The sequence below is a fragment of the Serinus canaria genome, chromosome Z (genome assembly GCF_022539315.1).
Source record: "Serinus canaria isolate serCan28SL12 chromosome Z, serCan2020, whole genome shotgun sequence".
In the NCBI taxonomy this organism is placed as follows: domain Eukaryota; kingdom Metazoa; phylum Chordata; class Aves; order Passeriformes; family Fringillidae; genus Serinus; species Serinus canaria.
This window is the reverse complement of record NC_066343.1, coordinates 38,581,608-38,595,161: the sequence shown is the minus strand read 5'-3', so window position 1 is coordinate 38,595,161 and position 13,554 is coordinate 38,581,608. Positions and strand designations below refer to the sequence as shown.

Here is a 13,554-nt window from a genome sequence, read left to right as displayed (position 1 = left end):
ACAGTGAACCTGCTACCTGAAGAGTACCTATTACCATCACAAGATGTGACTGTTCAGCCTGCTGAATGTAATAGTTCTGGAAAGCTGACCTATAAACCTCAGTGAAGAGACTTTATGGGAAAAGCAATTGAATACTAAATCTCAACTAAATACTTCTGCTAATAGGGAGAAAAACGATATTACTGACTAACAACTGCAATCAAAGTGGTATCAGCAACACAAGGGAAATACACAGCAAACCAGTTTGCAAAATACTACACAGCAGGAATCATACACACTGTTATTTAAGTAGCTTTGTTCACATTCTTCACAAAGGAACACCATCCACCCTACTGAAGTTGAACTGTCAGGAGCACTGCTCTGAAAGTCTCACCTTCTCATATCTTCCCAGTACCATTGAGTTTTGGAGGCAGAAAGCCAAGATGCTACAAAATTTAGAATGCATTTAGAAATAAATGTCAACCACTTATTCTTACAATACATTTGGGAATATATTTCTTGGGGCATCTTCCTCTTTTTCTTAATTTTTAAAACACTAGTACACAGGAAAGAAAGTCAAGGGACAATCCAAGTATGGTAACAATTTATAGAGAGGATAAGAGTTTTACTCAGAACTGCTGTTACTTGCAGCTTCTAGTATTTCAAAATTACACAGCAAATGCTAAAATGTCTATTCAAGGTCCATTTTCTCAATATCATACAATATAAAATATTTTGCCACACCAACATCGACTGTAAGCAGCAACACATGAGCACCACTTCCCATTTCAGAGTGTGTCTTGGTAAACCACAGTCTCACAGAAAACTGTGGCTAGGAAAAGCCCTACCTTCTCTTCCTGATGTACTCTGTTGGCATTTTCCATCTGAAAGCTGTGCAAGGACTGAATTTTGTCAATCTGCTGTCGCTGCTTCTCTAGCTCCCCTTGGAATTCATTCTTTTTTTGTTCCACAGCACCCCTCTCCGCTGCGGCCCTGCGGACTTTGCCTTCCAGATCCATGACTCGACCCTGAGGAAGAGCAGATTAGTCAAAGCAAGCAGAAATGCTTCCTCCTTGCCAGAATCTTGTCCAGTATATTCAAGGAATAGCAAATTTTACAGCACTAACAATACAGATATGAAAGTCCTGTGTCAGCCAGGGATACTAGTCATACACACAGACACACACCTCCCTAGTTCCATGTAAATTAACAGGAGTGCATATTTTGTAAAAACTGTAAAGTTTCTGTTAAAAATGAGAAAAATTAAAAGCTCAGTACTTGAGCTTAAAAATACCCCATAAACATAAAAAAGATTAGAGACTACAATCTTTCTGAAGTACAAGGTCAAACAATTTTTTGATTTAGCCCATACAATTCTGACAGCTCTACACGTCTCAGTGTTGACCCCAAACTAACTCAGTGTGAAAACTCAGCTCTCAAACTAATCTGATTTCTTGGAAGAGCTAGAAAAAAAAAAGAGTAGAGGGAGGACAACACTGCCCACCTTTTACATGAACAATTCACATATAGGTATTACACAAAGACATATATGAGAAAAATTCATTCATTCATAAACAGAAAATCAAAAATTCTTCTAGACTGCTCAAAGAATAGCTACAGTCAGAGGAAAATTTAAAACCATCACATCTTGATTGTCGGCACATATGAAGACAGAGACATAAGCTAAGGAATCAAGCCTGATGTTTTCACGTTCTTTCTTCCTCCCCCCCAAACTTCTTTTTTGTAAGTACCAATTTAGTTTTGCAGAACGTTGTTTCTAAACATTTTGGATTAAAACTGCAACTAGGAATACAAAAACATGTAGGGGGCTGGGGATATTAACAAAATGAAAAAAATATCTGATAATTCCAGGTGCACTAAAAATTAGATATAATAAAAACTGTGCATGTTCCAAGACTCCAAGAAAATGTACCAAATCTTCTTACACCAGAGTATGTAGCATGTCATGTCCCACCTACCCTGCTTCTCTGCCACAGAAAGAAAGAAAAGGAAGAAGAGCCAGAACGAAAAAAAAAGGAAAATTACTTGCTGTTTAGCTGGAACAGCAAGGAAAAACACTCCTTCCATTTTAGTCATAACAGCTGCAAAGTCTTGCCAAAAAACAAATGGGTCTACAGAGTGCTTTAGAAGCTTCATCCACGTTCAGCTATGCTCTTATTCCATTCAGAGTGTGTGACCATGCCAAAGTGAAGTAATTTTCAGGCTAACTTTAGGAGAAATGTGTAAAATGGTACGGTACATCAGTAATACCAGAGGACCTTGTGTTCTAGGTTATTGAGACCAAGATAAATCTGGATAATGGCATATTTTTCTCACTATCAGCTGCTTCATGGCTGTGCAGCACCAGTTCAGTAGTACTGACAGTTACTACCCACTAGTAGCCACTGACTGAAGGGAAAGCAAGGGATAACTAGGAAGTCATAAGACACCCTGAACCACATGGCCAGACACAAGTGCCCTGTTTGAAAGGTGCCTGCTCTGAGGTGAAACAGGAGTTAAACTCCTTCAACTCCTTTAGTCCACTCAGTACTAAGATTTGGGTAAGTTACAAAGAGCATGCAAACTCACTGAATAAACTGGGAAGGAGCTCTCATGAGCCATGTTTAATCAACATGTTCTTAGTTTTTAGGTCAGCTTGTTAAAAACAATAACAAAAGAAAAGAAAAAAAAGAAAAAAAGAGGGGGAAAAAAGGGAACTGTTCTGCAGAGAATTGTCACAAATCAGAAACTTGACTCACATATCCTATATCAGAACAAATGGTCCAGAAAGGATTAAAACCTATGTTCAACAGAAACAAAAAATATAGTTTTCATCAGAAAAATATAGTTTTCATCAGACAAGGTAATTACTACAAGTGACTTGTATGTCTTTCTTCAGAAAGATCACTAAGAAACAGAAATACAGATTTTTTTTTCTGAACAACCCAGATTTCCTTGTACAGTATGCATAAAATGTAATAGGTCATGTACAAAGACAAATCTAGAAATATCAGTGTGCTAGTTTCAACTGGGATAGAGTCTAATTTTCTTCACAGTGACTGGTATGGGGCTCTGTTTTGGATTTGTGATGAACACAGGGTTGATAATATAAAGATGTTTTTGCTATTGCTGAGCAGGGCTCGCAAAAGCCAAAGTCTTTTCTGCTTTGCATACTGCCACAATGGCAAGGAAGTTGGGAGTGCTTGGGAGGTTGGGAGGGGACAAAAGAGGATGGCATTTGTCACATCTTTAATGTGAAACAGCACAAGGCAGCTGAATGCTTTGTGAGAGCAGAAGCAATAAGTATCACACATGCAGGTGTGTTCAAGTTTTGGGCTCCACTCGTACAAATAGGCCTTCATCCCATTCCCCCACTACTGATAAGCAGCAACTGTAAATTTTGTGGAAGTTCCTACAACAAGCTGAGGTTCCTGACTTGCCACATGAAGGAGAATCATCCTTCCTGTGAACAATGTTTACTACTTGCAGAAGTACAAAGTGACATGTAGAGCAAAGGGAACATTACCTGTAGATCCATGCTGCGAGAACTTGCAACCCAGTAATTGAAACCCAAAACAATTATGCACGCCATGAGCGCAGCCACGAGGAGTGGTGGAGACTTCATCCCGCGACAGCTGTTTCCTAGTCCAACCATTTCAAGAAAAGAACAAATCTGAAGAATCACAGCAAGTATGGAAACCTACAAATTAGAAAGGGCACATTATACTGCATCCCCAACTACAGCTATTTTATACATATAATAAAACTTTCTTTGAGTAACACAGTAGCTATCAGCTGACAGGCTTACACCCAACAAGGAAGGTAAATGTATTAGTGTTGACCTGTCTGGATATTTCCATCTGAAAGACAAAGAAAGGTCATTACACACTATTAGCTTGTACATAAAGCTTCATACGCTCTTGAGGAGGGCTTCTTGAATACTACTAACAATATAGTGAAAATCTGCAATAAACAGAATCAGCCCTTCTTTTATCATACACCTACCCAAAATCTATGCAGACAACACTAGGCTAGAGAATAGACTGCTTTTTACCTGATTTACACAGAAAATTAATTTAGTCTTGCTATTTGAGGAGTAATTCACACTTTGCTTTCTCAAATTTGACAGTTTCAACTTATTCCATCTGACACTACTATTCTAACTTCTTGTTCCCAAGCTTGTAAATAAATACATAAATAAGACAGAACCAAATTGTTTAAAGGAGAACCTAAAAATAACAATTAATATAAATATGAGCAGACACTCCACTGATTTCAATGCTACATCGCATTAAGTGTTCTCCATTTTGATCCTCAGCTGCTTTCTCTGCTCCCACAGAAAAAAAATAACAAATCAGCAGTACCAGGGATACCAGTGGTTGTTACTGAGATTTGTGTTACTTCTGTGAAACAGACCATCTTAAAAGACAGGCAGAGGCAAAGGGTAGCTGCACTTCTCTTTGAAATAAGCTACATTGATTTTATGCTGTGGTGAAATCCAGTCTTAATAAGCCTAATGGCACCTAGCTTCATGCATCCTCAAACTCCAGGGAATCTTGGCTGCCATTTGTAGAAGATTGCTCCCTTGTAAACTGAGATTAACTTTTTTTCTTTCTGCACTCCTGCAGACTAAAGACAGCAAAAAGAAGCACAGAAGACCAGGCAGACAGCAAATATATATGCTTCTCAAAACACTAGTTAAATCTAAAATGGGTACATTTACTAGTAATACACTGTACATGCTCTCAAGGTACATGTTTTTAAGCAAAGCAACCTCTTCCCTACTGTTGCAATACACAGGTGGCAATGTCTTAAAAATTATAAATGGTAGCAACTCTCAAAGGATTTACTTGTGCATATACACAGTAAACACAGGGGAAGAATGTGATGCCAACACTTCACAGGCACCAGAAATGCAAATTCTACTGTACATCCAGCACTTAAGTCCTTCAACAGCTCACCTATAACTCAGTGTCCACATGCATTCTCTGCAAAATTCCCTCTCTGCAGTCAAGATAGATTATAACTTCTCATTTCTCAGCAGACAGTGCACAATACTGCCAGATGCACAACAGTTTCAAATCCAAGTGTTCATTTGAAAAGTTTCCCAATTTTTATTTGAACATACAGAGGATATAAGAGTAAAATGCAGCTTCCTGAAAATGTTGCCTCTTCATAAACACACACACACACACCAAAAAACAATCCAAAGAAATCTAACACCTGATACTTGAGTTTCTTGCCTAAAGGAAACCTCAGCTAAGGTGCAAAGAGACATATGCAGCACAGCTCCAGCAGACACCCACAGAACCATATACAGATGAAGTAAGGTCAACACTAAGAAGCAAAGGCAAGGAAAGTAACCATGTTGGGTTTTTTTTTTCCTTGTCGTGCAAAAAATTAACACGCAGTAACACACAGAGACGTGCACAAATTTCCAGTAGAAAGCCATGAACTGCAGAAAGACATACATCTTGCACAGACTATTATCCTACTGCGTTGTCCTAAAAGGAGCACCGGAGAAATAGAGCGACCATGTCTTACACATGATCCCTGAAAACCAAGAACCCCTGATCCCAAGAGTAGCCAAAATGAGAGCACAAAGGGCATGATGGAGTTAGCACTGACATCTCAGAAAAGCACAAGAGAATCTATTTACTTTTGCATACCAGAATACAATATTGTATTTCAAACAAGGTCTGCTGGAACGCAGTATGAGGTCATTGTATCTTCTTCTTTGCTGTAATAGTATGTACACTTGACACATGGAAAAACTATGAAGAGCACTGCAAGATGTAGCAATTCATTCTAAGTGTGACTTGAATAAAATAACTGCTATTTTTCTCATAGCTGTCAGAAATAGAGAAAACAGTTCACATTATCAGCAGTAACAGCTTGCACTGTAATTTATCTACTAGATAAATACATGGAACTAGCTGTTTAGCTCAAAAATTTTCAGAGGTAAAGCCACTACATTGTTCAAAGAAAGAATGATTAGTTCACCATGCAGGTTAAAGCACAGGCACAAAACCATGCTAAAAATGTCAATACACCTAGATAGCAGACAAATCTGGCAGCATCAGAAGCTTTTCTGCTGTTTTCACCTGTTAAAAACAAACAGGCAAATAAGTGCTGATTTCACTAAAGCATGTTCAACTTCATTACATTGCTCTTTCTAGAAAAGAGCAGTATTGTTTACCCGTAAATCATTTATATTAATTAGGAATATATTTCTATACTGAACAGAAAGAAAAGCAAAAGGAAGAGGAAAGGTATGAAAGACACAGAAGTCTCTTCTGTTTGACCACTTCAGACCCAAAACTTTACCTCAGCAGCAATATTGATGTTCGCTCTCTTGTTAGCTTAAAAAATAAAAATTTTAGTGTTTTTAACTTTCTTCCATGGATATACATACTCACATATTTTGGAGCAGAGATAAGCAAATCAGCTCAATAAGCACATTTACATGAAAATCTGTTTGCACATGCTGTTTTCCAGGAAACATCTGGTCTGGCATAGTTATTTGAATTGTATTTAAAATAAGTTTCTGATTTTATGAGTAAGAAAGTAATTTTACTGAAGATGAAATTCAGCAATGTCCATGGCAGATTCAAGAATAAGCATATTCATAAAATTCCTGACTTCTGAACAGAAGATTTCATCCTTCTGTTTTTCCAACCTAGTGGTGCTTCATTGAGAAGGAGATGTTTTAGACTGAGATATTCAAGCAAATTAACACACAGCATACTTTTACTTCCCACAGTAAGTAATTCTTTCTTTTTACTGTACTCAGCTGAAGTAGGATATCTGGTATCCAGCAATTTTTCACTACAGATAAGCAACAACGTTGCCAACCAAGCCTCAAGACCAACACACTAGCTGTAAAGACAAAAAAAAATGGTGCATTTCAGACTCCCAGAAGGAAAACTAAGTCTCTCTGCTCATAGGGTTCAGCTCTGTGCACTTCCTTAAGATCTGCTGAGCAGAAAAAAACAGAAAAGGTGAAAAATTCAATAGACACATACCAGACAGTGTAGGAAAAATGTTTCCTTATCCCTCGCCAGCATACCTGCCTACCAACCACCTCCTCCACCACTCAGCCACTGCGTGCTACAAAGCCAGCATAAGCCAGAGCAGCATCTAAAGATAGACTACAGCTGAAGCAGCCACTGAAAATTTAAGGCACAGCTTCTTGGAGGTCTGAGTACTTGCAACTTGAGTAAGGACAAAGCCTTACTAAAACCCCTACAAAAACCAGAGACAAGAGACAAAAAAAAGAAAAATCAAAAAGTCTCAACAAGGACCTAAGGGCTAATACGCAGCACAGAGGTCACATAACCCCATCCCAACCAAACTGGGCCAGAATGGGGAAACCTCCTGCATCAAAGGAGCCCCTCAGACACTGGTGCTTTCCCCACCTATTGCAGATTCTTTTCCAACCTCACAGTCAGCTTCTGGAAGAAATCACTGGGGTTTTTTTCAGATATTATAATGAAATTCCTATGTCTGACTGCTTGAATTAAAGCACAGTATATTAACCAAACAATTTAATCAAAACTTCTTCCATTGACAAGCTAGTTAGGTATACCAAGATACAATTAAATCAGACTAAAATGTACTAGAACTTGAGTTTTATTTTAAAAAATAATTAAATGAAATTCGAAAAAGAAGTAATTCTCAAAATAGCAAATCAGAGAGCAAACATTTGTGTACCTAGTCTTCCAAAAATAAAGGTGACCATTTTTTGTGTGGGCAGAAATGTAGTGCAGAAAAAAATTAGTCAAAACTTTTCAGTTTTCGTTTTATAAATGGTAAATACACAGTAGTGATTATCTTTGAAAGATAAATCCAGTTGGTTCTTACTCACAGCAGGATCTTACTTACAAGTACCACTATTCACAGCCCCATGGTGAGAACCAGCTATAGCCAGCAGCAACCTTTATGCTCTCAAAGTTGCACAGACTGTACAGAGGGCTCAAGGTACAATGTCACAAAACAGAGCATACAGATTTCTTATCATTCTCTGCAGCAACATTGTCTGAGGATGGTTTTCCCTTTCAAATTTACAAGTCAAAAAAGGTCAAACAAACATTTTTCCATTGGAGATTTAAAGTTTGTGCACTGAACTCAAGCCTGCTGACCACAAACTTCCTATATGCCTTTCACAAGGATTTACAAACTGCAGGGATAAAAGAAAAGAAAAAACACTCTGAAACATTCAGCAATAGCCGCTACCCAAACTTTTGTACTTTGGATGAATGTCACAGAGTCACTATTTACCAAAATTATCAAGCTACATTCTGTTCAGGAAGGGAACGGCATTTTCACCACAACACATTCTGCAACTCCATTCTCATCCTGCTCAGGAATAACCATTTATTTGACAGTCAATTCAGGCGTCAGGTCTTCCTTTTCTAACACATTTTAAAATAGAAGTAACAGATCAGAAAACTATGAGAACCCTAAAAATGCACTACATGTTCAAGGACAGGGTGGGTCACTGTTAGCACTTGTTCACTAATTGTATTTGGGTTCAAGAAGTCTCTTGACTTTCAAATGACTACTTTACAACCAAAGAAAGCTAACAACCAAACACCCTCAATGCCCTTTATCTGATTAAGGACAATTCCCAAACAGGTATGTAGCAAAACAGAAGCTAGAGATTTAAAGTAGGTATCTATCCCAACGACAGAAGTCGGTTAACTTAAAATAACTTGATAAAATGTTCTAGAATACCTGGACATGTTGCCCAGGCGTACTTTTAGATTACAGTATTACCAGTGAAAATAATGTGTATGAAAATAAAATTAAACAAGCAAACTTATACACCTGAACTATCTCGAGAGTAAGTCAGACCACTCACTTACTCTTATGCACATATTTTGTGGCTGGTATTTTTCCCATACAACATGAACCAGCCTCTTAAGATCACAATTAATAGGACACCCACTTATCTTAAATTAAGATTATGAAACAGAGTTACAGTAAGTTTAGATATATGATGAAAAACTCAGTAACCTGCTACCATTTCCCCACTACTACAAAACTACACACATAGTTTGACTGCAAAACATGCAGACCCCCCCACTAGGAGTGAAAAAAACTTCAACGATATAAATGGTTCTTTAAAAGCAAAGCTGTTAAGATGTAAGATGAAAGGCCATTCAAAAAAAGTCAATTCAAGAGCAAGATTTTCTAAAAACCTGATCAACTCCTTCTATCTTCATGCTGACGAGGGAATCCAATGAAGTAAAACAAATCAAACTTCCTGCGTGTAGGCGATAAACACAGCTCCCACTGTGTACCAAACACTCGAACCAAAATTTCTGAAGAGGTAGGGGTAACACTTTCCCAAGCAGAGCCGGAAAGTGTTACTCTGGAGTAACGAATTTTGGAAAAGCCATCAGTCCCCGGAGCAGCGGTAAGGCCTCCGCAGCTCAGCCCGCGGGGAAGCAAAGCGGGGATCAGACTGCCGCACGGCTAGCTCGGAAGGAAGAGGATGGTCAACAATCTCAGGTCACCAGCCCTGCTGCAACAAACCAGGGGAGGCCACCTAGTCCGACCCTTCCCGGGAAAGGTAGCCGGGAGGAGGTATCCCACACCTTCATTGATTTCTAACATTATTATTTCTACCTCCGCTGCGAATATTCAAAGATGTTTCCGGCTCAAGACCCTTAAGAGGGAAGGCTGGCTGAAGAAACAAGGAAACGCTATCAGTGTCCGGCAAGCACGCCAGTGAAGCCCTGGCACGCCGGCCCGGTACCTCCGCGAGCACTGCGGACGGCGAGCGGCAAGCGCCCGCGGGACGGAGCCCGCGCGGGGCCGCCCCTCACGCCCTCACGGCCGGCTACCGCCCTCCGCGCACGCCCCGCGCCGGGGCCGCCGCTCGTCCCCCGCCGCTGCTGGCCGAGCCGAGCCCGGAGCAGCACAGGCGACAGAGCCGCGGCCCGGCCACCCTCGCGCCCCGCCCGGCGGCCTCACCTCACCGTGCCGCCGGCTGCGGCCCCGCCGAGAAGAGGACTGGCGAGCCGCCTCTCGTTGCCCCCGTAGCCCGCGGCAAAGCAGAACGGCGGCAGGAGGCGGGGAGGGCGGGGGCGCAGGGAAGATCCCGCCCCGCACCTCCCAGCCCCTCGCCACCCAGCCCCTCGTCGGCCCGCTGGCGCGTCTGGCCGAGAAACGCCCTGGGCTGAGCGAAGCAGTGTGTGCGCCGCCGTGTGCCACCTTGACCCTCCCCCCGAGCCGCGCCGGCAGAGTCATTCCTACACCAGAACTTCTGCTGAGTTGCAGATTTCCTGTCTTGACCACAGGCGCTTCGGTTTCTGGAAAGCGGCAAGTAGGCGAAGCTGAGTGTCCGAAATCAGAGACGGAGCGACAGAAAACTCAGGAAGGCTGTTTCAATACTTGTTTTTGACAGCAAATGGGTGATGCCGGCATTTTCTTCATTTAAAAAAAAAGAAAAGTTATTCAACCTGTTTATTCCATGGTTGTCATTAGCTCAGCTGGAGTTTCCACCATCTAGATGGAATCACAGAATTGTTTAGGAGTCTTAAAGACGATCTAGTTCTAGACCGTGGGCCTAGAACATCTTCCGCTAGGCGAGGTTGCGCAAAGCCATGTTCCAAAGCAGCCTTGAGCAGTGGCAGGGGTGGGGCATCCACAACTTCGTTGGGCAACCTGTTCCAGTGCCTCACCACTCTCCACAGTAAATAATTTATTTCAGAATTTTATGATTTGTAAAGATTTCCTTTCTGATTTTCCCCTCTTTCAGTTTGAAACCATTCCTCTTTGTCACATCAATGCAGTTTCTAATGAGGAGACCCTCTCCAGCTTCCCTGCAGGCCTCCTTCAGATACTGGAAAGCTGCTATAACATCCATCTTTTTTTTTTTTTTTTTGCAGGCTGAACAGCCCCAACTTTTCCAACCCAATCTGTATGTTGTTTCTGCATTTTAGCTTTTGCACGTGGAAATTTAAAAAACAGAATCAAAGCAGTATAGAAAATCTAGCGAAGCAGCAATTGTAGGTGCTAAAAAAAGCAAAATAATTTCTTTACACACACACACACACACACACATAGATATATATATATATTATATATATATATATATATATATATAATATATATATATATGTGAATTTCTACCTGAACAAAGACCACACACTTAACAAAAGCAACCTTCCACATGTGAAAACATAATGCCAAATATGAGGTTTTCCTCCCATTTTTGGAGACTATTTAAAAGTTGATCAGTGTAACACCAACACTTTAACCTTTCCATGGGACAGAAGATATATTTGTTATTATATATTTATTTTTTAAAACAACTCATACAATAGCTTTGTCTAGACCAGAACCGGAAAATTTTCTTTCAAGTACACAATGGATCACATGCCACTAGTTAGGGAATTAATTGATTTCCAAGTGGGATCAGCAATATTAATAAAAAAGGTATCATTATCTTAAAAAATAAATAGCTGTGCATTTTAACAAAGAACTAACAAAAATACAAGGGCACATCTACATATGTTACCCTGCAGAAAAATTGAGGATCTTAGCACGATCTCTTGGAACTGGAACCAGTACTAGAAGCAATGTACTACTGCCTGAAAACTCTAAAACTAAAACAATTTGCAGAAGTCTTATGGAGGTGTATCTCCTGAGTAACTTCTACCTGAAAGAGAAGGGGCAACTCTCAAAAGTTTGTGGAAAAAATAGATTACCTTGAACTATATTTTATTTAATAACATGCTGCCTTTTTTTTTTTTTTTTTTAGTGGTAAGGTAAACAAATTAAATTCTTGTTACTCTTTCACTGAATAGCATATCTAACTAGAAAATCCAGTACTTCTTATTTTCCCTCAAAACTACTGACATCTTTCTGGTAGAATATAATTGTCAGAACAGTTCACAGAACCGTGGAATCATGAGAGCTCTGGATATCATCCAGTTCAACCCAAACTCTGCACAAGACAGGATCATCTAGAGCAGGTTACAAAAGAACTCATTCAAGTGGGTTTTGTGTGTCTCCAGAGAGGGAGAATCCATGAGATCCGTGGCAGCCTGTTCCAATGCTCTGCCACACTCATTGTAAAAGAAGTTTTTCCTCATGTTAAGGTGGAACTTCTTGTGTTTTAGTTTATGGCCATTACTTCTCCTCCTGTCTCTGGGCACCACTGAAAAGAGTCTGGCACTATCCTTTTGGCATCCGCCTTTGAGATATGGTGACTACTCCCAGTGAGCTTACTGTCCTCTACATGCCTGGGCATGACCTTCAGAATGGGCTGTACCGTTCCCTTTTCAGGCATGGAGGTGGGGCTGGCAGGACGCACGTTCCCAGGTTCTCCTTCTTGTCCCTTTTGGAGATGGCAGAGGTGTCCCAAAAGGAGAAGGACTGTGCTCTTTTTTAGAACGGGACAAAGCATCCTTAAAGGGAAAAAACCCTAGAAGCAGCTCTGGTCCATGTGCAGTGGTGAGAGCACTGGACATAGAAGGAAGAGGTCACAATGGCAAAATATTCTCCGAGCGGTGCCACACGTGACACAGAAACACGAGAAGTTTCTACTGTTTCTGGAAAAGTCTGTAGTGCAAGAGGGACTCCTCTCTCCTCAAAGAATTGAGAATTGATTATCTAAAGGGTGGTGATAGACTGAGAGTGATGATTTAAAGGGTGGTAACAGAATTAGGACATTTAGTAGGGGGGGAGGAAGAAGAAATTTGGAAGGTTTTCATCCTGTGTTTGATGTGTTTTTCCTTGTAGTTTTAGGTTAATAAATTTTTTTTTTCTTTCAATCTTAAGTTAGAGCCTGCTTTGCTCTGTCTCTGATCACATCTCACAGTAGATACCAGGGAAGGAGGTATTCTCGTGGACGCACTGGCATTGCGCCAAGCTTAAATGATGACAGTGTACAGGCACGTCAGGGAGGTAATCTAGCACCCAGCTTCCCTAGAAGAGGTGTAACAGGATTCCCCATAACAATGCACATCCTTGATGTGGATAGCCCTGTAATTCTCATTTGAGAGGAGGCCAAGTTAGCACTGGTTGGCATGGCCTGCTCTCCAGGAAGAAGCAAAGGCATAATCATTGCCAATTTGAACCCCACAAGTCATTCAGGGCAAAGCTCACCTCACCCAACTGACCAGTCTGCTGCCAAAGATTTTCTCTCCCTTTTTAGTCAAGTGGATCTCATCTTTCCCTAGCAGGCTACAGTCATTGAAGTTCAATCCATTGCTAAAATAGCCAAAGCCTTCTTGATGGCACCAGCCATGAAGCCAGACATTGATCTGCACTATGCCTCTGCTGCTGCTTTCTTCAGTTGTGAGATTACCCTCTGGACACCCATGTAAAAATTAATTTCAGAAAATAATTTTCAGATACCAGAGGAACAAAAATTCAAATTATTCAGGAAAGACATTCGTCATGGGCTGGTGAGAGTAATGTCAAGTGCTTTACTATACTGTTACTTCTAAAGATCCCAAGAAACAGGAGTCTAACTTCCCACAGTGCAAAATGAAGTTTAATGTTTAACATGTTTGCTTTTTTCTACATACCATTAACTTAAATTGCCATACATCTTTG

General features: G+C 40.5%; 1 protein-coding gene across 4 annotated transcripts in view; it reads right to left on the bottom strand.

Moving 5' to 3' along the window:
• Positions 1-10,167, bottom strand: part of GOLM1 (golgi membrane protein 1) — a 36,805-nt gene extending 26,638 nt beyond the window's left edge. The window contains exons 1-3 of one of the 4 annotated variants that reach the window (XM_050986651.1): positions 9,961-10,167; positions 3,506-3,679; positions 828-1,007 (exon numbers count right to left, since the gene is read on the bottom strand). In XM_050986651.1, the coding sequence (XP_050842608.1) occupies positions 828-1,007; positions 3,506-3,634 (309 nt within the window). In that variant the 5' untranslated portion in view covers positions 3,635-3,679; positions 9,961-10,167. Of the gene's footprint in view, positions 1-827; positions 1,008-3,505; positions 3,680-9,612; positions 9,784-9,960 lie in introns of those variants that run through there. The other 3 variants (XM_030236697.2, XM_030236696.2, XM_050986650.1) reach the window with 3 other exon arrangements.
• Positions 10,168-13,554: the final 3,387 nt, after the last annotated feature.